Source organism: Aythya marila (genome assembly GCF_965140915.1).
Source record: "Aythya marila genome assembly, chromosome: 2".
NCBI classification, from domain to species: Eukaryota; Metazoa; Chordata; class Aves; order Anseriformes; family Anatidae; genus Aythya; species Aythya marila.
In genome coordinates this window covers 50,868,793-50,894,054 of record NC_139043.1, presented here as the reverse complement: position 1 = coordinate 50,894,054, position 25,262 = coordinate 50,868,793, and the positions used below count along the sequence as shown (strand labels likewise).

General features: G+C 37.2%; 1 protein-coding gene across 3 annotated transcripts in view; it reads left to right on the top strand.

Annotated features, from left to right (window-relative positions):
- CDKAL1 (CDKAL1 threonylcarbamoyladenosine tRNA methylthiotransferase) overlaps positions 1–25,262 on the top strand; it is a 427,133-nt gene that overhangs the window by 120,988 nt on the left and 280,883 nt on the right. For all 3 annotated transcript variants that reach the window (XM_082753985.1, XM_082753986.1, XM_082753987.1), the window contains 2 exons: positions 10,700–10,796; positions 21,398–21,446. In XM_082753985.1, the coding sequence (XP_082610111.1) occupies positions 10,700–10,796; positions 21,398–21,446 (146 nt within the window). The remainder of the gene's footprint in view (positions 1–10,699; positions 10,797–21,397; positions 21,447–25,262) is intronic.

The following is a 25,262-nucleotide window of genomic DNA, read 5'->3' as shown; positions in this document are numbered from 1 at the left end:
TTCATGGCTAGTCTGTTTCTGAGAAGCATATTGTACCTCTGAGAGGAAAAAAAGACACAGATTATTTAATTTTCATTTATCACTAATTTCATTTTTTAGCCATTACATCAGCGAGGTTTTATATTACAACCCTTGGGCATGCATGCACGTAACTTGAAGCCTGCATAGACTTTGAACCTGACAGGCAATGTCGTGTTTCATAACTACATTGGCTAAAATAATGATAGGCCCTAAAATGCATTTCTCTTATGTTGAAAGAGATGAATAAAACTAAGAGTAGGAGGTTTGGAAGATAAAGCATAATAAACAGACACTTAACAAAACATAAAGAGGAGATACAGCACAAAGACCAAAATAGAGTGTTGTAGGTATTACAGGAATATCTGTAGAAAGAACAGAGAAGTTGAGCAAGATTTAAATGGGTTATATAAGACTACACTGTAATGATGTTGATTTCCACTTCTTTAATCTGTGAGTCAGAAGTTTTAATGTCCCTTTTACAAGCAATTTTACAGGAGACTTTCTTTCACCAGTTTTGAGACAAGTATATCTGATTAAACAGACAATCTACAATCTGTATATGCACAAATAAATTCAATGTAGTAGATTAAGTTCTCAAGTTTGAAGGGGAGAATGAAATCTTGCTATTTCAAAGTAGTAGAAATAATATTATACTCAAAGGAGGAGAGTAGTACTAGAAAGAAATGAAAAACTCCTTGCTGTAGGTTTGGAAATATTTCTGCTGCTTTTGAAAACAATCTCAATACTGATTTCCATAGATCCTTGCTAAAGAAAGGATAAAATGAAACTGGAGATGTAGAGAGATGGTGAAACATCTTAATGCCTGTCATAGATGCACAGAAGGACATAAAGCTTCAAGGCTATAGAGAAACAGGCAATTTTCCTTTTAAGATATTTCCAGCTTTTGCTGCCTGCAGCACTTCCGTGGTGGTGTGATTACCAATAGCCTCTCCTTTGGTCAGGCTGAATCAGCAGAACATCAATATATCTAGTACTCTGTGCCTAGAAATTCAAAGCAAGAAATTCAAAGTTAATTTATTGTGCTGTTAGCAGAGAACTAATAACCAGTTAGGGAGGAAGAAAAGGCATGCAGTGCTGAGGATGTCGGAGAATTTGCAAGATTTGTTGTTACAGATTTTTAGAGCCTGATCTCTGTACTTTAAGGTAATAATAATAGAAGCATAGTTAATACTTTCTCCTTCTCCAATCCCCAAATAGATCAAATATTAATTATGGAAAGCATTACCTTCCCAGATACTATTTCTGTGACACATTTAAATTTGCAGGTATTACCAGAAGACCAGACAATGTGCTAAACTCAATTATACCTACTTATTTTTGTTGCTGTTGTTTTTCAGATTTTACTGAAATACATGAATTTTGAATGGAGAATCAGTAAAGAAGGGCCTGTTACAGGAAGACAAACTTGAGACCATAATTAGACATTTGCCTAGTTATTAGTTGCCAGGTTGTTAGGCAAGTGCCTAATTATGGTCTTAAATAATTTTACTTCATTGAGTAGGAAGGGATCTAAAGAGTTATGAGTACTTTATTTGAAGAATGGAGGATATTAACTTTTAATAGTTGTCTACGTGCATTGATCGAGATATCCTGGAAAAATTGCAGTTAGCAGTGACATTTGAAGGGACAAGTTTTGGAGCCAGCTAAGTTTTGGAGCCTAAAACACAGAGCTTTCCAGATGAAATTTCCTAAACTTGGTGTTGTCTTAAAGCACTGGCCTGCCTGCACCAAACAAAATAAGAAAGTTTGATTCAAGTGAGATTATGGTCAAAATACAAAGCCCAAACCCTCCAACCCATTCTTGCTTAAAAAATTAAATGCTACTTTTCTACAGGTCAGCAAACAGGTTTAGGACTGAGCTGTGAGAAAAGCTTGATGAAGAGTGCTTATAATTTGGATAGAAGGGTTTTAATTTAAATAATGGTAGCCCAAAGTCTGTGACATCTGATCAGGATTTTAAGTTCTGGTTAAGAACACAACGTATGGAGCAAAGCATACTCCTGGTTTGATTTTTTTTAGCTTTTTTAGTATTTTTTAGTCTTTTGTGTTGTATGGAAGGGTCTGTAAATCTCTCAAATATGGAAAAATTCTTGACTACTTAGCAATAATGAAAAAAAGTAATATGCTTTATAGTAAGCATAAAAAAATTTCAGTTGTGGTGTTGCAAAGTTGCTTTAAAGTCATAATGTTAAATTGCTTTTCTTAGTCAATCACGTGGAGAGGCTGCAGTTGGCCTGTACCTGTTCTTGACTGTCAAAAAGGTAGCCTGATAGTTTTGGGGGGAATAGACTTCCATTGTGATTTTGGTGATTTCAGTATTGTGTGGGGCTACAAAAACTACCAACAGGGGCAAGATGGAATGTAGGATTTATTCCTTGATCTCACTGTGCTCCTGTATACATTGTGGTCTGACTTTTCAATTTGATAAAATTTGCATACTGTTACCTTTTAAGCCCATGCAAGAAGAAAACATGCTGAAAAGGCCATTATTGCCACTAAAATGCAGTATTTGCATGAATAAGGCTTGCACAAGAGTAATTGTTGCACCTTTGATTGCTGCCCATAAAGTTACATTTATAGAAAATTTGAGTAAAACTCAGGCATGGATCTGACTTGGTCTGGAGTTTAAAATGAGATTGCTTCCCAGCCTTCTGCAGACAAACCTGCAGTTACTTCCCCTGAATGCTAAGTAGATGGATGAAAACAAGTTTCTATTCAAACCAAGGTATTAGAGCTAATACAATAAGCTGTGCTGAGAAAACGCGCTGTAGGTTGGAAGCAGCTGCTAGCCCATAATTTTGGAGTGTGGTGGAAGCAAGTGTCTGCCATAAAAGGCTGGATGAATTGGTTGTTCTTGTGAAAAGAAGTAGTCTGAGTGGTATGTTCAGACAGTTTTTTATTTTTTTATTTTTCCTGAGAATGGGAAAGATGTGAGAAGTGTAAAGCCTATTCATGCAGGTATGGTGATTATCCAAATGTAGATAGAACACACTTTTTCTTCCCCAAGTGTGTCCTCTCAGAAACTTAGGGAATAATGCAGTATGTAGCATGCGAGTCATACCTGGCATTCTTCTCAGAGCTGATATTTCACGTCCATTGTAGATGGATATTTTAAAGAACCTCGGTTTTGAGTCTGATGGAGCAAACATTTGTCTTTGAAATATTTTGAGAAAAGACATGCTCCCATTTCTCAGGAGGATAACATGCAACTTACCTTTCCTCTGGAGTATTTATATGTTACCTGATGGTTTTTGCCAAAGGAGACAGGTTCAGGGGATGCAGCACAGTAATTAGGGGGTTGCTTTGCTAGAGATGGGTCCTCAAAACCAATTTAGGAAACTTCAGTAATTAGCATCAATGAGCTCAAGTGAACTTAACATCTTCACATGCTTCACAAAGCATGGTAATTCCTTTGGGGCTGTGGAGGTGTACAAGGAAGCTGACAGAGCCAAGTAGACTTGAGCAGTTCTGAGAAGATAATTCTAATGCCTAATTCGTAATGTTGATGAGTTTTCATCATATTTTCCAAGTGTCTTTCATTATGGGGTTGCCCTTAATGTAGAAAGAACCACGTGTATGAGAGTTTATTACATCTTTCTTGTTTTTTATTCACCTATGCCACTCAGGATATTGCAACCCAACTTGAACATTTCATAAAACACATTAAGCTCGCTGTAGATGAAATGAGGAGTTCCTACGTCCTTTTCTTTCTGCTTCCTTTTGAACAGCTTTCACTTCATGATAGTTTTAGCTCTAATGCTGCCCCTCTTGTGTGAGCTGATGTAAGTGAATAAAATAACAACAACACAACAGTCCTATAACTTTCTCCCATATTAGTGAGTTAAATGGGTCCATGGAAGAATCCAGTGAACTGCAGAACTTGGAGCAAAGGAAGGGAGTGATACCAAATGGCCAGAAATGAGAAAGAGGAGGCACTGGAGCTGGAGAAAGGTAGCAGACAGGAAGGATAGGAATCAAGCCTTTAGTAATGAGACATTAGATTGGTTCAAAGCCTGTAGCATCACAGATACCATATGTAGTTTTTCAAACTGAGAATAGCAGTGTGATTTTGCGGATTTTCAGGAATGTATCCCAGATACTAAATAGGCACCATATTCTCATTCCAGTGATGTTGCACTCTTTTTAAAACATATGGCTTCCTACTGATTAATTAAGCAGATGAGACAGTTGGAATATCTTTCACGTATATGAATCTTTAGCAAAATAGCATTTCTCTTTCCCCATAGACCTACATCATCATTTCTGCAGCCTGGGAAGTAGTATTGCCCAGTTTTACTTTCTATAACCTTTGGCAGATTTATCTCACAATATACCCTGTTCGTACTGTAGACAGACAGAGCTGTGTTAGCAAAACTTCTCATATATTTATTTCATGCGCTTCTTTGAAGGTTTGTAGACACAAACCTGTTGATTTGCAGTCTCACACCTTTCTGAAATACCTGATAAGAGGTGCTGTGGATTTTGTGTAGCAGAAAGTCATGAGAATGACATGAGCAGACTATGTAAGTGTGCTGCACAATTTGATATATCTATACACATCCTAAATGGAAAGTCACAAGTTTTGTGTTGGTACAATGACTGGGGTGGGGTCTTGGGGGGGAAGGGGGTTTACTTTGTTTGGTAGAAACAACTCATTGACATAAAAACTTACTTGATGGTACAGTTGTAATCTGCCTAGTAGGATTCAGTTTGAACTACTTCCTTTCCAATTTTGTTTCAGAGAACAATGATACTTCCCATTGTATTTTATCATAGAAATAGTTTCTAGTAATTTTTTTTATGAACTAGTTGTTCATGAAGTGCAAAGCTTAATAGGCTCACTGTAAAGCACGTTTTTCCCCTAATGTATTGCTTTTGCTGAAAAATTGCTCTCTTCTTTTTCGACTTGTATTCATTTGGGTGTTACTTAGTACAAGTAAGGCTGCAAGCAGCCTTCTATTCATTCTTAAAACAGTTCTTCATTATTTAGTGTCACCAACAATGGATTTTGGTGGAGAAGAACTGGAGTTTGTTAGTATTTATTTGATTTTTGTATGCATGTAGTTTGTGGTATTGTTGGTGATACTGTTAAGGGGAGTGAGTGCACCCTCAGTAAGTGTGCAGATGACACCAAGTTGGGTGGGACTGTCCATCTGACTGAGGGTAGGAAGGCCCTGCAGAGGGAGCTGAATAGGCTGGATCAATGGGCTGTGTCCGGCTGTATGGCATTCAACAAGGCTAACTGCCAGGTGGTGTGCTGGGGTCAGAGCAACCCCATGCAGCGACACAGGCTTGGGGAAGAGTGGCTGGAAAGTAGCCTGGCAGAAAAAGACCTTTGGGTGTCAACAGCCAACAATGTGCTCAGGTGGCCAAGAAGGCCAATTGCAACCTGGCTTGTGTGGCCAGCAGGGTGAGGGAGGCGATTGTCCCCCTGTACTTGGCTCTGATAAGGCCATACCTTGAGTACTGTGTTCAGCTTTGGGCCCCTCACTACAAGAAGGACATCGAAATGCTAGAATGCATTCAGAGAAGAGCTGATGAAGGGACTAGAAAACAAGACTTACGAGGAACGTCTGAGGGAACTGGGGCTGTTTAGTCTGGAGAAGAGGAGGCTCAGGGGAGACGTCATTGCTCTCTACAATTACCTGAAAGGAAGCTGTAGGGAGCTGGTGGTCGGCCTCTTCTCACAGGTAACTAGTGAATGAACTACAGGGAATGGCCTCAAGTTGTGCAGGGGCGTTTACGTTGGATATTGGGAAGAATTTCTTCATAGAAAGAATGCTCGGGCATTGGAACAGGCTGCCCAGGAAAGTGATGGACTCACTGCCCCTGGAAGTGTTTAAGAGCCATGTGGGTGTGAAGCTCTGGGACACGGTTTAGCAGTGGAATTGTACTGCTAGGTGATGGCTGGACTTGATCTGAGAGGTCTTTTCCAACCTGAATGATTCTGTGATTAACTATAATTTTTGGTAAGTCCTGTTACTTCAGTGCTGCAGAAACACATTAAGAAAGCATAATCCTTGTTTTGACATCTGGTATCAGAGCAGCAGTTTAGAGATAGCATGTTTCATGCTGAACAGTCTGTAGCTGGCCACCTTTGCACCCTGCAGAACATACTGCTTTAAATTTCAGATAAGTGACATGCTTTAGGGTGCAGCTGTGGTATTTTGGTAAGTGGCTCCCTGAAAGCTAAGTGTCATTCTGTGGTGAATTCACAGAGTCTGTGAAGTCCTATGGACAATTCTGCTTATGGAAGGGAAAGATCAGGTAGGCTGTAATGATTTGGCTTCTCTTGTCTCACAAAAAGCAAGGTAGCAATTACTTCTGATGTCACAGATTTGTTTTTCTTTGAACTTTGTCATCTTTTTTTTTTTTTTTTTTTTCTTTTTGTCTGTTTTTATTTTCTTAAATTGCTTTCCCTAAATTTGAACATTGAGGAAAGGGCCATAACTGTTTTTCCTGTGGTGCTTCTACCTGAATAGCTGTATAAGCTAAGAAAAAATCATACAACTTAACAGCAGCAGCTACTATGGTATCCAGCAGTGTTGCTATACACAGTGCTGATGAAGCAAGCTGTTATGGGTGACGTAACCCTTTTTGAAGGGTGGGAGTCATTTCTTTATCCATGTCATGTCTTTCTTGGAGCTCAAAAAAAAAAAAGTGATGGAAAAGGAACCCTTGTTTCTTCAGTTGTGTAAAACTGTGAGCAGAATATTCCAGTTTTGCAGGTTCCTGACAATGCAAATTGATATCCACATAGACAGGGAAGAAATTTCTTCGCATCCTAGTTACATCTTAGATTACAAAAACAAACAAACAAACAAAAAAGGCAGAAAACATTGAAGACATTTCATTAAATGTGATAGCAGAAGTACAGTTGCAACGGCTATATCTGCAGAGGATACAGAGGATAATCTGCAAACTCACTACTAATCTTTTAAAAGTCCTCTGCTGCATAGTGATCTTTTCTGTACCCCTGTTTTTACTCACTTGTTTTCATTCCACACCCATTACTTAGAAAGTAGCTAGAATAATTCTTTTATTTGAAAATGAATTGCTGTAATTAAATTTCTCTTCAGATTATATATCTTTCAATTTTTAGAAAAGAGTGCATTTCTAGAAAATGTGTCCTGATACAAATAAATTGAAAGTTCAAGGTAAGGATCATGTAATTGAAAAATACAAAAGATGTCTGAAAGGGAAGATGTATTTATTCATGCTACTACTAGATTCCATAAAGTATTATTCTCATTACTATTCATGTTTTCTGAAAGATAAAGGCTTTTCTAATATAGTTGCCGTGCTAACTAGACTTCTAAAGCATAATTTTTGTAGGCTTTTGTTAGTATGAGCAGGGCTCATTAAACAATATTAAAAGGAGGTAACAATATAGTGCTGGAGTGCATATTTTCAGAAGTGCTTTCTTGATAAATGAGGCAAAAATTTTCATAATTTCCTTACTACAGTTTTTCCTTTATGCTGGATTTCATGGACTGTACAGTGTAACATGGATGCAATGAATATCAACTATGATTGAAAATTTAGTTCCAACATTTCTGTTTAATTGCATTTTAAAGCAAAAAATTTCATTGTACAAAATTCTTTATTCTTTAGAGACCTGCACAACTTTAAAAAACATTTAAATGAAGGCAGTGCTTATTAGGAAGAACATTCAGTTTAACTTTCTTCCCCCTAGCTCCAGTTATAGTCCCAGAAGATATGGCAAAATGTTAAAGCTATGAAATAACATTAAAATGCCATTTAATGTGTCAAGGGAAACTTTGTTTATTTTTCTCTTCAGATAAAAAGACTTGAATAAAAGCTTTTTCCTCTGTAGTGCTTGCAGGTTTTCAAGTAGATGGAGAAGGCTGTTGCTAGCAGCAGATTATACCAGATGCACAGTTGCCTAGGGATGGGTGCTTTGTTTGCTGGAGACAGGTCTTATTGTCTTGCCTTGAGGCGTTAGGTTGAGTCTGTTAGACCATGTAAGTAGTAATTTTTATCCTTTGAGCTAGTGGAGTGTCACATGGTGGTATGTGACATTTTTAGGTAATGCATGAAGTAGATATATATTTCTTTTTCTTTTTCTTTTTTTTTTTTTTTCCTTCTTTTAGACTTGGATAAGTAGAAGTAGGTGACCTCTATAGAAGTTTTGCAGAAACCTTAAATATTTACCACTGAAAGAAACGGATTGCCAATTTTAGAGACAAGTTGCTAGGTTCCCAGCCTAAGAAATGTACTAAATTAGCATTTCATCATAGTTCTTTCTTCCTTGATAAAATTTTTGTGGATAGATGAAAGGATTTACATTTATATTGAATATTGTAGCATGCCAGTAGAGGACCAATGAGACTCTGTGTGATGAATATCTGAAGATTTCCTGAAATTTCCACTAAAAGAAAATGGAAAACTTTATAGATATATTTACTGCATTTGTATTAGACATGAGATAATAGGTGTAATACATTTTTATGTTAATTCACACTTGTCTGTATATAGGATATTTAATTTGTTCCTTCAAAATACCTCATTTCTAATGCTGCTGCCTACACAAGTTATTTGGCAAGATGGGCTGTGTTCTGTAATTTAACAATACCTGTGTTCTTATGAGATTATATTTTCATTTGAGGTATAATTTGCAAATACATTTGTCCACACTATAATTACAAAGTGAATATTATGACTCAGTAGCAGAACTGGTTGTAGTATCAGTCTGGTTTTGTAAGTTTTTTTTCATTAAATTTGTATCTGGAGTTTTGCATCTAGATTTCCAGGTAGTTTAGCAACCTTGTTGTGCTCATCAAACATTACTTTCTCTAGTTCATTCAGTTTGGGAGGTAGCTCAAGCAAGCCAAAGAGTGTAAAGTCATATAAACAATTGAGTATTTTTTAAAAAAAGAGAATTTTAATGAAAAATGTTATGATATGACTTAGTCTATTTCAACATAACAGTAAACACTTCATTAACTTATATATTGCTGGGAGAAAAAAAAAAAAAGTGCATAGAAGGTTCCAGTGTGACAGAAGTCTGGCATGAGGTTGCAATATAACATGCAACTGTGAATGCATGTTATATTGCATTCTTAGAGCAACTTGTATGTCAGACCTAGCAAGTCTGCTAAAATTGTTCAGTGCTTCCCTCCTCTACTGTTTTGCAGATTATCATAGAACCATAGACCTTAAAGACCACCCAGTTCCAACCCCCTGCCATGGGCAGGGACACCTCTCACTAGATCAGGTTGCCCAAAGCCCCATCCAGCCTGGCCTTGAGCACCTCCAGGGATGGGGCATCCACAGCTGCTCTGGGCAACAGTGCCTCAGCACCCTCTGAGGAAATAATTTCTTCCTAATATCTAATCTAAATTTGAACTCTTTTAATTTAAACCCATATTTCCTTGTCCTATCACTGCACTCCCTGACAGAGTCCCTCACCAGTCATTATAGCCATATACGTCCATATATATATATATATATATATGTAGCCATACACATATAGCCATAATAGCCAGTCGCTTTTAGCCATCCATCACAGCACTCCAGTTGTGTAAGTCATCCCACCACATTTCCAGGATAGCAGTTATATTAGAGTTTTCTAGCTACATTGTGGCTTCCAGCTCCCCCTGTTTGTTGCCCATGCTATGTGCGTTGGTATAGAAATGTTTCAGCCATACCGTTAATCCTGTCACCCTTTTGAGGGAAGAAGCCCTAATTTCTATGTGGTGTTTCTCAGGTGTTTCTCTGGTTTCTAATGCACCAACAATGCCTGGGTCATGCTGCTGCTCAGATCTCCATCCCCTACTCACATTGAACCTAAATTAAAACCCTCCATATAATTCTCGCCAGGTTGTTGGCAAAGATGCAGTAATTGTTAAAAGGGTTGATACGTTAATGAATGATTTTCAAAGTTTAATGAACATACGAAGGTTTTATATCCCACTGTTTTGTGTTCAGGGCTTCCTATAGTTCCAAGATTCAGTGATGGCTTAATACACAGTATTGAATTTAAACTGAGTCAAAATATTACTAAAGAAATTAACGGTGTTATCCATTTGAACTTAATGTTTTAGTTTCCCACTTGGTGCTAAGGTAGTACCAAAGCTGAGGAATTCTTTAAATCAATATTCACACAAAAATTTATCTGCCAAAGACAAGCAATTAAAGCTTAAAAATGCTCAGTCTGATTTTTTTTTTCAATAAAAATTTAGAAAAATGATGCAATTGGTCATTTCTAAGTCATATTAAATAGCTGCTTACATTCTGAACTAGTGGGTCCTATCTGCATAGGATGTCCCCCGCATTCTGTATAGCCTTTCTTGACTCAGAATTTGTCTGTCCCATCTTTCTTGATGAGATTCTTTGTGAATTGCTGTCATTGTGGACAATAAAGATTAACTGCATTTGATTAGGGCTTTCAAAGTTGTATTTACATCCAAGATGTACAATGGTAATGCTCTCTGTAGATACTTCACAAACTGAGCCACATGTGCACATGTAGCCTGAACTCTTTTGTTTCTGAGGTTCATACATGTACAAGTTGATTCTGACTTGGGAATGTTTTCATTGTGGTTGCTCTCTTGTTGCATGCATAGTATGGCTACTTTGAAATTGAAAACGATCGATTTAGAAAATACTAACACTGTCTGTCTGTCTTCTTTAGGAAAGCCCAAGAAGGGAACAAGAAAGTGGTTTTAGCAGGCTGTGTTCCTCAAGCCCAACCTCGTCAGGACTACCTGAAAGGCTTAAGTATTATAGGGGTATGTATCTTTATCAATTAGAAACCTGTTTTTTTATGAATGTTTTCAATAGGCCAGTGTCATTATATATGCACAATTGACTTCCTCCTGGAAAAAGCAGTGGAGAAACTTGGTACTTATGTTACTCTGCTTGCATTATACAGTACTTAAGCTTTCTTGCATCCACAGTGATTTCCTTTGTTGTGGGATGAGGGGACAAGGAAATGGATACTGTTGGCAGAAATGATTTTAAGTGCCATTTATAGCCTTAAAGGGTTGAAGATTGCCATATTGTTTAAAATATGACAGTTTATCTGCATTAAGATGAACAAATACACCCTTTATTAAAATCAGTGAAAGATGTATAGAAAACTAGAACAAAAATGTTACACAGACACAGCTGAGGGTTTGATGTTAGGTATTGTTTTTTCCCCCCTGTACTATTAAGACAAAAGGCAACAATCATTTTGATTAAACCTGAGGCAGTCTGAAGAGTTAAATCCACCAGTGACTGAGTTAAACAGTTACCAAGCTTTACCTTGAAAAGCTTTACCTGAGAGCTTTTGGCATAATTCAGCTAGTGAAGTGCTTTCAGTATCCTTTGAGAGGAAGCAATACTGTCGAATTGATTCACCTTTGTAAAATCCTCCTGAAAATCTGGGAGTCAAAGCACGAGCTAGAAAAGATTTGTCATTGTTTAAGGCTTTAGATTAAAACTGGATGAAATGGCCTGTATGAATTGAAACACTGTCATTGGATTCAATGTGTGAATTACAGAGTGAAGTTTTCCTTTATTATGTTAAGTCAGAGCAGATGACTGCACAGCATCTTTTTCCTACATTACAAATGTAGAGAGGTCAATGTGTTTCCACTTCAGTTTGATGAATTCAGATTGATACTAAGATAAAGGAAGAACAACAAAATATTCCAAAGACTTCACTTTCATTAGGAGAAGAGCATATCAGATGCAATTGTTCAAAGTAATTTAGAAGTAAAATCGTAGTTTGCGATTAGGAAGAAGATGAATTCATTAAATGATTTATTGGAATTCTTTGTAAAGATAGACTTTGTGCTGTTTGATTGACTTTTTTAATTACTACTGTCATTCAAAATGTTTTATCTTCCTTTTTTTTTTTTTTTTTTTTTTACCAGATGCATTCTCAGTGACATGCTAATGCCTATAAATTAACTCATTGCTCAGAAATGATACTCAGGGGCTGTAAAACACCACACTTATCTGTATAGATGACAATGCACTGATAGTTACAGTTCAAATGAATAAACAAATTTTCCATTGCACTGTGCAGTCTTACTTTACAAAATTACATGCAAGGGAACTGTGGTGCTCTGTCATCTCTAAGACTCCAACTAATTAAGTGCAAATTACTCTGTGCAGCAGGATAGGGATAAAAAGGTGAATGGATTTCATGGATTTGTATGACCTGTGATTGTTCGTATAATGAATATGAAGATATCTACATGTATGAAGACAGAGATAAAAAGTGTATTACATGGCTATAAAGTGAATGTGTCACAATCCTTTGGCCAAAGCTGTTATCTGATATTTCAGTTCTGATGAGTTGGGAAGTTTGAGGGACCCAAAGTTTGATTTTATTTTATAATTTTTCCTTTATTTTTTCACTTTCCTTTTGAAGTAGTATGTGATTTCTGAAAATTAGCCTCTTCATTTTAATCTTGATGCCTAGAGCCAGTGGTTAATGAAAGTATTTGCAATTTAGTATTTATTTCAGACAGACTTCTGTTAGGAGTTGTATTAGGCTGTTAACTGCAGCTTTCCAAAATACTGAGTTAGACCTGAAAATACTGAAACGTGATCTATGCAACAAGGACGCTGTCTTCTAACTGTCATTGATGTGATAAAATTTACTTAGATGCTTAAGCTCAAAGGTCTTAAAATTTAGGCATAACTATTAACAGAAGCAGAGCCAATAACAGATGTTGTCTGTGTTTTCAGTTTGTGTATTTAAGGCTTTCTTCTCATTTTACAAAGGGTGTGTGGGATGGCCATATCTAAAGGATAAGAATTATGTTACTACTGCAAAATATTTCTTGAAAGGCAGTTTTGGCAGAATTGAAAAATAGACAATGTTCTGTTGGCAGCTGGACGCATTGTCTGAGTTTAAAACTGTAAGCTTATGAGCGTAGTTATGGCAATCTTTGCCACCAGGTTGGTCTCATCTTCATCTTGGCTGAGAGATACAGTTGATTAATTGTTGCTTATGTAAGCTCTGCTATTTTGTTTTATTTTTATTTTATTTTTTTGTGTGTGTTGTCTGAGGAAGTGGTTATTTACTGGCAATTATAACTCCTTTGGGGAGGCTTTTAAAGGCAATATGTGTCAAAGGTCTTTTTTGCTCATCTTGGTATGATGAAGGAGTTGTGATGTAATTACCAGTGAAATTCTAGTAACTGAAGGCTTGTTTAGAGCTGTGCCTTAGAAATACAGTACTCAACTTTACTATTTTTTATTTATTGTTCAATTTGGGCAGAAGGGAAGGAAGGGCAACTTCATATCTGTGTTATAATTTCTGATGTTCCTGTCCTTTTGTGTTTCTTTAAAACCATTATCACTTTTTAAAAATAATGTGGGTTGTGGCATTGTCATAGACTGTATATAAGGTAAGCCATAACACAATGTGACTAAGATAAAGGAGCTGTTTTCAGGAAGGAGGAAGCTCTAGGTAGTAATTAACACACCAAATGTGCCGTGTAGACAAAATACATAATAGGTTCACAAGCATTTACACCTCAGTGGTTTCCAGAAACTACTCCTTTATGTTCTGAGTACTGTACCCACTTCAAACTCAAGTGCACATGTAGTATTGCAGAGAAACAGTACCTTTCATAGATAGAGTTGTCCCTCACCTTTCATTGTAAGCTCCTGAAAAAAGGATATGACTTTGTCTAGGCTGACTATTTTGTGGGGATTATAGAGGAAGGAAAGGGAGGGACAAAGGAGAAGGAAAGGTTTAGCAGGTAGGTTATGTTCTGGTATTTATGGATGGATGTAAGTAGCACTAGTGTTTCCTGATTTCCTGAGTTGAATGCAGAGGGCATGCAAAAAATCCTTGTTTCCATTGATAATTTGAACTACTGGAATGGAATGAGATGTTTTGTTTCTTCGACAGTTTTCTAGAGGTAAGGTGTTTGATGTTGAAATAATGCTATCATGCTGGAGCTCTGACCAGTTTGCTAGGGGCCCACCGCATATCTGAGATGCTTTAAAATCACTGTGCCACCTGTACTTTGAGGTCGCCAGACCCACTGGATATGAGTGTACTGTATCAGCATGCATGGAGCCTAATGCACATATGTATCCCATTTAAGGCACACCATAGCCCTGAAGATGTATCAATTGCTGAATAAGAATGTCAAATTCCAAATTCTGCTTCCTTCCCTATCTTTCCCAATGTAAGACCTAGCATCACAAACTGTACTTGTTCTGCTGCTGTATACCCATTTTCCAAGGGAAGAAGAACTTCAGCCTGTTCTCTTATCTCTGCAAGATAAAATCAATGTCACCAACATGGTAATCCCATCTCTGCTGCTACACTTTTCAGGCAGAATGTGCAGGTCCTGTGCACAGTAGATTTACTACAGGCTTTTAGGTCAGATTTGATCCTGAAGCACAGAAGCCATCAAATCTCTGTGTAGGGATTCTCTTCATTCCCGTGGCCTCCTAATTACCCTTGTCTGTGGTTGTACTCGGTAAGACAAGCTTTAGTTAATTTTAAAACTAGCGTTTAAAACTCAAATGCTGAGCAATTCTAATAGCAGCACATACAGCAGTGGCACTGTTATGAAATAGTTTGGTGCAAAAAATGAGAAATACATTTTTTAAAAAGTCACTTGACTTCTTAAGCTGTGCATCTATAATTGGTATACACTTAAATTTAATGTCCCTTACTTCTCTGTAAAAACCAAAATCAAACCAAACCAAAAACCTTCAGTGAGCAGTTTTAAGTGCAATTGTGAAAGAAGATCCGCATCATCTTACTAAGATGCCAAATGTCTGTGTATCACTACTGCTTTGGTGTCCTAAATGAGGACCATATATATAACTGTACTGTATTTTTGATGTACAGTTCAGTCTGTGATATCTGCCAAACAGCCACAATGATACCTCCATACCTTGCAGAGTTTGTAAGACCTGACCGCATTAAAGATTGCAAGCCTCTCTGTTTGCTGCCCTTTAGCTGCAGGCCTATTATAAATATGTAAATCTGTATAAATTCAAAGATCCAGTGTGTACTTCATGAAAGGCAAATTAGATGGAACTTTATTTTGAGTGATTTGCATTAGGAGAACTTCTTGGAAAGTGTGCTGCAAGCCCAAGGAACAGGTGCGCACTGTTCTGCTCTAGCTCATGGCCAAAACTTCAAGCTCAGTCAGAAGCACTCAGCTGGCTGGCTTTGGCTCACCGTGCTGGTATTCAGGTATGAGCCTGGAGAGTCAGGAAGGAATTGCATTGAAGCTCACCATTTTAAACTGAAAATCGACGTAGAAATAGGTACTGTTCCTTTCCACAGCAGTTACATACTGCTCTATGAATTAAAAGGCATAAGAATTAGTTTAGATGAAAATAACACTTAAGCTCTCTCAGGGTTTAGCCACGATCATCAGTTGTTGACATGCTTTTCCGAGGTAGTCTGCTTCCATTGAAAGTCGGTGTAGAGTCTGTTCTCAAGATACCTTCTTAAATCAGAATTTTGCCCATGAGTGTGGCCAGTGTTTTTCTGATTCAGCAAAGGTTTTAAACACAGATTTTAAACACAGATGTTATCCCTCTGAAGTCAAAGTGTCTAGTCACATGCCTTTTGAAGTTACGTATTAAGGCTTAAGATTTATGCTGCCTAACTGAGATCCTGTAATTTGAGAGTCTGTTTTGCTCGGCTGCCTTTATGGTCAGTGAAGATAATTATCTCTGAGATAATTTAGATTTTAGAAGATCTGAAGTTACTTTTGAAGCTGGGTATTTCCCTTTTACTGGCTTTAGAGAGGGCATAGGCTGAGCAGGCTTTTAGCCTGCAACATCTGACTGAGCTGCCTAAAGAAGGTGAGGCGAAACAGAGCTGGTGAATTGGAGTAGAAATCTTAAGGAATATGAAGAGTGGGTTGTAAGATTATTTTAAATGAAGACCAACCTATATTAACCTAAGATTATTTTATCTATTTAGTAACTGATTTGTTTCTTATATACGGGAGTGAAAATCAAAGATGAGTAGGGTTTTTCTTAGCTGAAGAAGAAAGCTTGTTTTACTTCAGGCAATTGTGCTGTGTATGTTCTGTCTCGGGGTGTGCACAAGCAGCTGAGTCCAGATGGTGGCTGCATCAGCAGTAGCCTCATGCTGTGCAGGCAAGGTACTGCCCCCTCCCCATGTCCCTCGTGCCCTGTCCTCAGCTTTAACCATTTTGGGGTTTATTTTTTTGGTTTGCTGAGATGGCTTTCCTTTTTTTCATTCAACAAAAAATTTTAATCTACAGCATTTCTTGTCTTTTGTCCCTCCTTTACTGGCTTGAAGAACTTGTTGTGTGTTTTTTTTTTGTTGTTTTTTTTTTTTTTTTTTTATAGTCTCTTTCTGATATTTGACGTACTTTCTCATTGCTTGTTACCTCAGATAAATTTCTTTCTCTGGGAAACACCAACTGTGGCAGAGGAAGGACAGTCAGGAGAAACTCCAGGAGCATTTTCTCAAGGGGGTTGTCACTGCCCTGTCGATGCCAGAGTTCTGCCTTCAGACCCTCTGTGGCTGAAGGAAAATTGGCCTGAAAGGAAGCAGTCTGTGGGGAGAACCCACATTTACTTCAGAGGAAGATCCTTGAGAAGGTTGTTTTTAAAGGGAGCCTCGCCACCATTTTTCAGTGGTGTAACTTTGTCAGTCACTGAGAGCTGGGACTCATCTGAGGGGGAAACCACCAGCTTCTCAGCCAAAAGTGTCAGAGGTCTCACGCTTTGTCTCTGGCTCATTGATGTTTTCTGAAGGAGTTTAAATGCTCATTTTGTAGGATTTAATCCTCTTCAAATGGGACCAGAACAGTCACCATGTAACAGGCAGTGGCGTAACTCCAGAAATCATGAGCACTGCAACAGTTGGCAAAGGGCAATGTGCCTCTGGTGTAAACATGCCTCCGGTAGCTGACTCCATCTAAAATTATCTCTGGGCTGTATTAAGAGGAGAGAAAATGAATACCTTTTCTTTCGTTACGTAGCCTGCCAGGGATGCCTTAAGCATTCCCACCTCTTTTGCAATACATCGTTTGGCCAGATCGTTCCTCAGCTTCTTTGGCGCTGCAGCTTGAACCAAACTGTGTTTCTGTGGTGCCTTGGATGCCCTTGTCACAGACTCCATTAAAAGACAGTCCTTCAGAAAATACTCGACATTTGTGAATTGCTGGTTTTCACAACCAGCCTCTTGTTTTCATACTGTAGCTGCAGCCACTGAGAAAGCACCCTGAGGCACTCAGGAAAGACCCTTAATGTGTTGGCTATCCTTGCGTTTCTGAAGTTTAGCCCTTATTATCTAGCTTTGCTTGATAAGGGACATCTGAAGACTATCTCTCCTGTTTTGTGCTGGTCCTATCACTTCAGAGAGAGTTTGGTTCAAATCTCTTGACCCACAAAATACGTCCATCCTTAATTCAATGGGCACATTAAACTGAAAAAAAAAAAGTCTTTATTTCGCTGAATTTTGGATGTCATCCTATCATTTCATCTTCACACATTGCAGTGCAGACACAGTGCAGGGTCTTTGCAAGGTCTTGACACTTTCCTTGGACTTGGCCTGAAGAGACAGCTGGAAAGAGTTTCTCTTACTTGCATGTGAGGTACATGGGTGCGCTTATCTAGATAGCATTATTTGTTCTGAGATTTATGGGTGCACTTTTCTAGATGGTGTTCTCTGTTCTGAGATTACTGAGTTCTGCCTGGTAGAAAATTTCCAGGTAAATGTGCAACCTCTCACTTTTAACTACCCCTTCAGTGTACTCAGAGGTTATCGGGGCACTCTTAGAGGTTGTATTTTTTCCACTTCGCCTTGCAAAACAATTTCAGGATGTTAATACTGCTTCTGAGACAACTCAGATCATGGCTGAGCACTTGGAAGCATTTGCGTGACCATCCTCAAACATGCATGTCTGTCTGTAGTCACAAATCACCTAGTGCAAGATTGCAGACATAGCACATTGCAAGCATGTCTTTGGGCTGTTTACATCCAGCAGTCATCTGTTGAATGTGATAATGACAGTACAAAGGGAACTGAGGGACTTTCTCTGATGACAAATGGACCATGTGTGCATTTGTATAGTCTTCTAGCTAATTACTAGGGCTCGGTTAGAGCGCTCAGGGCTTGTCTCCCAGGGAGTCCCAGGCTATCCTGGGAGGGAGTGATTTGAAAAGTGCCTGACTTGTACTTGTGTGTTCAGGTGTGATCTCTAGCACAGTTTCAGCCCCAGCATGGATATCTGATGTCTTCCTCATCTAAGTGCTGGATGCATGTCATTTCTGAGCTGTACTAAATGCCTAGCTCTGATCACACCAGGAAAGTCAAAGATTTTTCCTGGTTTTTGTTTCAATTTGGGCTTCATGCTTCGATGTAACTGCCTTTTTCTTTGCTTTTTCTCCAGCTGGTTTTCTGCTTTAGCTACCCCTCATCCCTTGGGCCCTGTGTCTGCTCCTGTTGTATATCCATCTCAGCCCAGATTTGTACATCAGCCTTCTTTTGTTCCCTTGTATTCCTGCTCAGCTGTCTGCTCCAGTCTGCCCTTAGTTTTTGCTCCACCCAAATCCTAATGGAGAACCGTCTATAATGGATAAAATGTCCACTGCGTGGATGCTCACACTAGAAACAAGATCACACAATCAGTGGAGTTAAGTATAGTGCTATATCCAGCAGCTATGTACCTGTTGTCAGTCCTGAAGGTTCTGATTTTTCATGCTCACTGCAAAGAAATATTGAGGAGTGGTGTCTTTGCCCTTCATGTACCAGTAGGAACTTTAAGTCTTCTTGCTTTAGGGTCTTCTCAATGCCTCTTGGAGACATTATTGGGTCAAGAAGGTTTACAGATGCTCTTGATACCACTCTTGAACAGAATTGTCCAAAAGGTCAGTGAGATATGCTGAAAGGAATCCTGCAGGCGTCCATACAGCCAAGGTAACTTCATTGCCCTGAGTTTGTGATTTTTTTTTTTCTTATTTTTCCTTTTTTTTTTTTTTTTCCAAATACGAATCCCCAAAACACTTATTTTATCTTACACCAGATTCAGCTCAGTTTTACTGAGAAATTTGAAATGAAGATTGGAAACATTCAGTATTTTCCTTTTCAGGGCTTAGGGCTTTAGCCAAACAATTTGCAATAATTGCAAATGAAAAATGCTTAGTGCAGGAACTAACATATAAAGGCAAGTACACATCCATTTCTGGTTGCAGTTCTCATTATCTCCAAGATGAATAATTTTAATTACTTTCATGAACCTTCTTCTTGACAGACACATTCAGAATGATTTAATTTATCCGATAAAATGAAAATACACTTTTTTTTTTCTCCCCTGTTTTTATTTAACAGGGGGTTCAGGGCTATGCAAAAATTCCCCAGATATACAGAAAGTAATTATAGAAGTGGTTCAGGTTGTGAACCACTGAGGTTTTTTTTGTTTGTTTGTTTGTTTTAAAATTATTATGAACGTAAACAGTTTAATATTGAGATATGTAGCAATAATATTTTGTGCAATGTATTTGGCAGAGACTGTTCTGTGTCTGTGCTTATAATTTTAAATTCATACACATACGAAGTTGCTTTTTAAAAATCTAAATAGAAAATCCATGTGTAAGTGTCATAGGTCATATTTTTTTAAACTTATCTCTATATGAAATGGATATGTTTACAAGCATGTAAATATGCATGTATTCCACATAAGTTCTTGCGTGTGCTTTATTTATGAGTAGATTGCTATAAATATAGGAGTATGTCCATAATATGGATGCTTGGAATCCAGAAAAGGACTTAAATATATATCTTTTATAAGATTAGTAAAATGTCAATATTAGTGATACTTTGAATAACTGAATTTCTAGAGTTCATAATTAATATGCTTTATTAAGAAATCAGAAGTGGCAGAGATTTGTGTTTGGAAAAGACTCTATTTCAAAAGTTGTTTTTTTTGTCTTTTTAAAGTTTAACATGGACTTGATCCAAAATCCAAGCCAGGAAAAGAACAGATTCCCACTGACTTCAGTAGGGAACTCTAGATCAGACACCAAACTACAGATGATCTTTTTTTTTAGCTGTTATTAGACCAATTGGAAAATGAAATAGAGATGATTGTGCAGACATTTGTTTACAGGAAATGACAAACCCAGTGGTTTAAGGGCACATAGATTCAGTAGCTTTGATGCAAGTGATCCAAGTTCCAAGCTCATTTGTTGCAGACCAGGTTCAGCTCTTTATGCCTGTGCATCTTGTGTTTTTGTGCTCATTTCTGAAACAAAACAACAAACAAACAAAAAAAAAACAACACCTCCAAACAAATGAATGTAAAAATCATACTAAATCAAGTGCCTATAATGTACATCTGACCAAAGCAGTGTTTAAAAATCAGTATGGTGGAAAAGATTCTGAACTAATTTAAATGTACACAGAAGGGCTTTCCGAATGTTGGTTTTCTGCATTTTATGTAAATTTATATGTGCATACCTACTAACCATTACACGGAATATGCACTTTGCATGAAAGTTTTAGGAAGAATGTTAACTTTCAGAATTTGAGTGTTTAATTTTGCAGTGTTAATACCGATTCTTTCTCCTTACACTATACACCCTTTGGTATATTATTTCTCATTAACTTTATATAAAGAATATTTAAAGAAATGTCTGAACTATTTATAACATTATGTGAATTTAGGCAAGTGTAACACCAGACCATAAATTTGTCATCTTTGCTAGAGGTGCTATGTCATGACCATTAAATATTAGGGCTTTTCCTTCCATTTCCAAACACTCCCTGCAGTAAGTCTAGAACAATGTCTTGTTCTCTTAACCTTGACCACAATATTTTAGTTTCTTCCCATGCTCCAGTGTCTTTCTCCTTACTTTTCATCATTTTTCTCTCTTATAGTCTTCCTCACAGTATCTTCAGCTTCTTGTTATGTTCTCCCTCATCTGCTATTTTCATCTTGAGGCTGGGAAGAGGCGAGCACCCCAGGGGCTGGTAGAGCTCCCCAGGTGTTGACTGCCTGGGTGACCACTGCCTTTCAGTGACCAAATGGACCACAAACAGCAATTAAGGCCTGAAGTCTGACAGTCCTTCTGTCACCAAGAGCCCATAGGATCCCTCTCTCCTATCTCTTTGGTGACTTTTCCTGAACTTAAGGAACCTGCTATTTTTGAGGACAAAAATTGTTTTAAATTAAGTGATGATTTTTAGAGTTACTTTTGGGACTATGATGGAAGAATGAAGATGCACAGAAAAAAAATGGCTATAAAAATGTACCTCCAAGCTGTTTGCTTCCCCTTAATCCAGAAGAACACACTTTTGAAAGAAGAGTTATGTAAAGTATATCCAGGTGTTTACTGCTTAAATACTGACCTTCTGACTTCTTTTTTTAAGGTTCAGCAGATAGATCGTGTAGTAGAAGTTGTAGAGGAAACTATTAAAGGTAAGCAATACACTTGAAATTACACGGTTATGTAGCTGGTTTCTGAGATGTAAGAAGCATTAGCTAGCAGAAATGCTGTCATGTTCTTTACCAACCTAATTCTTGCTTTCCCCTCTAGCTAAATGTTTGGGCAGTGCTATACTTTGCCATGTGTGTTTAGCGTAAGGAGTAATTTCAGAGATCTTTTCTGGCAGGAGCTCCATGGCCTGTTGGATTCATAGGTAAACGATCTTGAGGAGACTTCAAGAACCCATTTAAGTTGCATCAATGTAGGTAGATGTAGAGTGCTTTTTAAAGTTTCTGCTCTATCTTACTTCATTGCTCTATCTCCACCTTCTTACGTTTAGTACTCTCATGTTTTCTTCTTTTCAGCTATTTTGGCTCATTTCCCTGAGCTTTTCTCAGCAGGACAGATAAATTATCTGCTGCTTTAATGTTCTTTTGTAATTGTGTTCCTTGTTCTCTCTGGCTGCGTTCATGTGTGTGTACACGCAGTACTTTGCAGTGAAGGGGGGCAAAGACAGTATTGTTTCTCCAGTCTCACTAGTAAACATTTGCTATTAAATAAATATATTTGTCTGGATCCTTCTGGGTTACCTAAGTTTGTCTCCATTACTTATCAGGCCATAAAAATTACTGTTCCATGAAGCTTTAAATTACAAGCTTTAGCTCAATTGGCTGTACTTTCAATATAAACAAGTGTCTGGTACACAAGATGTTGCCTTTACTTTTAATGCTGGAGTTTGATGGTTTCGAAGTACAACATGAAAATATAGAAATGGTGCAATAAAGCTTAAAAGAAGAGGGGAAAAATGTTTATGTTAAGAAACCATGTAGTATTGTAAGGTTTTTAGGGTTTGCAGTTTGAAGGCCTTAAGGTGTGTATTGCTTTGAATAGTTTCAGAGATGAAACCTGTACTCTTATGTACTCCTAACCCAAACTTTTTGCAGTTTGTCCTTATTTTGTGGTTCCTACACTTTTGGTACAACCTATTGTACTACGCAAACAGAGAAGAAATATTCAGTGTATTCATATTTGTTACTGAATGTGCACAACTATTTTCCCAGAAACATCATGGTGTTTATCACAACATGTTGAAGATGGGGATACGTCATGATTTTCACAACAGCACAGTATTTCAGATCCCTATCTAATTTTCCTGAAGTGTATTTATTCTTAACGGAGTAAGATGATAACCTGGGTCAGCATGCCCTCCCTTTACAAAATTGTGCTTTGTAATATTTATACTGACTCAGAACATTACTGCTTTTTTGATAACATAGTTACTCAGGTTATTGTGACTGAATATTATGTGATTAGAAAGAAGGCAAACATTCCAGAAGCAATTGTTAAAATTATGTTTTTTATTGAACTGATTATAAGATTGCATTTTGCGTATGGATGTAATTCTGGAAAAATGTAATATAAAAATTAATGTACACTTATGCTTTAAAAAGCATCAATTTGGGGAAAAAATTAGCTTCCTTTCTAGCTTACAATAAGTGATCTGAATAAAAAGAAATAAGTGGTCTGTTGAATTCTATACATGGTGACAATTCCTTCAGGGATTTCTCAGAAAGTAATGGAACACAGTATTTCATAAGTTCTATGGGAAAAAATGAACAGAACCAGAATTTCTCTTTGGAAGACAATTGGCAAATTGACAGGGGTCATAAGGTGTGATGAAGTCTTGCTTTTACAAAGGCCAACCATTAAAATTAGGAGATTTTACTTATAATTTGTTTTTCCATTTAAATTTGTTTAAAAATAATGCATTGATTTATGGATTTGGTAATCACCTTCCACAAATAGAGAATAATGTGAAACTCTTTGTTCCTGTGTTTTATAAATGATTCTAACTGTGAACTTTCATTAACTAAGTAAAGAAAAAATACTTTAGGTAACAGGACTGTTGGTTAAGAATGCTTTATGCTGTAAGACACATCCGTGGTAGAAGCTTAAATTCTTGTATTTAAAACCAAATGAAATGTGTTTGCATTGTCTTCTTAAGTCTGTGACATTAGTTACAATTTCTGAAGCCCCAAATATCTTGAGGAGGCAGAGATGGTATGGGACAGGGGATTAAATACAAATTTTCAATTGAGAGCCAGTTTACATTCTTTTTTTTTTTTTTTTTTTTTTTTTTTTTTTTGTTGGATTTTTGTCGTTGTTATACAATGCAATGTCCTTCACCTGTCTTTTTAAAAGAAAATCAATAGATTATATGGGTGCTTTACTCTTGTAGTGCGGCTATGTCTATACTGAAAGTTTAAAAAAATGTTCTGACTAAATATTTAAACTAAGTTTAAACTGCATAGCATCTGTACCCTGCAGGGCAGCTGTCTTTGTAGATCAGTCTGCCTGAGTTGTCAGGATTTTCTGTCCAGATTACACAGTTATTATCATAGTTGCCAGTTTTAAGTTTAGAGACTGGTTTTCCTTAGGTTCCCATTTCTTGAGGGCTACCAAATATTTTTTGGTGGATACTTGAATTTTGCTGTACACAATTTACCACAACAGAAACGTTGTTTAAAATAAATAAATAAACTAACTAAGATAAACCTCCCCTGTTTGTTTGTTTGTTTGTTTGTTTCCCCCAATGTTTTTCTCTCTCATTTACCAAGAAAATATCTACCCTGTTTTTTTTTTGTTTGTTTGTTTTTGTTTTTGTTTTTGTTTTGAAAACTTACTGTTTTCCTTACTGTATCCTCCTCAAAAACTACTTTTTTGGAGTTATTCAAAACTCTTTCTATGAAATATGACTGTGTTTTTTCTAGTTTTATTTCTCAGTCTTGTAGTCAAGTTTAGAATACCCTATTCAGAGCAGTGTCATTGTACTGATTCAATTGATGGTTTGAAGAAGTAAATGTTTATGGTGGTCTTTACTTCACCTTTCTGAAAACAGCATAATTGTAGTTCCCAACTCTGTGCTTACTCATAAACACTTTTTATGTGCCTTTACCTTTTTATCCTTCTTCATCGGAAAATGGAAAAGAAGGATGCTCATGTTTCTTTTGGTTGCTAGTGTGGTAAGGGGCATAATTTTTAAGAGACCCCATGATGCCTCATTTTGAGATCACCCTGAGCTTTATCACAAGTCAACTTTCAGGTTCCCCATGATTGTCAGGTATATTCTGAAACTGCAATTTCCAAAAGGGATCTTTAAAAGTGTGCAATGTTTGTATGCAGGTCATGTCTGGTTTAAACTGTGTCCCAAGATGTATTTTAACTAGAGGCATCTTCAAGTACTCTTTCTATAGCTTATATTGCTAAAATTTGAAACCTCTATACTTCCATCTAAGATAATCATGGATTTCAAGGAGCTGGACAAATAGATTTGATCTCAGTCTTAGAATTAGGTTTCTTAAAGTGACAGCCACAAAAATGTAGCTGGAGTGTTTCAGTCTTACAGACTTATAGAACAGTTTCATCATGCAAGTCTCTGATTGAACAGTTTAGCAAAACTTTCTTCTTCTGCACATTACCCAAATCTTACAACTGAATTCACAGCTATTTTTACATCATTGGGGCACCCTAGCTCCACTTACGTGCCTAGGTTCCTGGTAATGACATAGTAAGGTAGCAATTGAATTATTTGAACTAGGAGAAAACTTGGTGATACTTGACATATGCTCTTTCACTAAGTAAGATTTCTGTACAAAATTTCAAAGCTGTTTAGGTTAATCAGTCTCTTTAGCCTGTTCTACTAAGATGAAGCTTTTTTTTTTTTTTTTTTTTTTCCTGATGGGAACCACAGGATGTCACTGGTGATTGCTCAAGTCAGCATTTTTGAGCCATTCTGAAAGCTGTTTTTA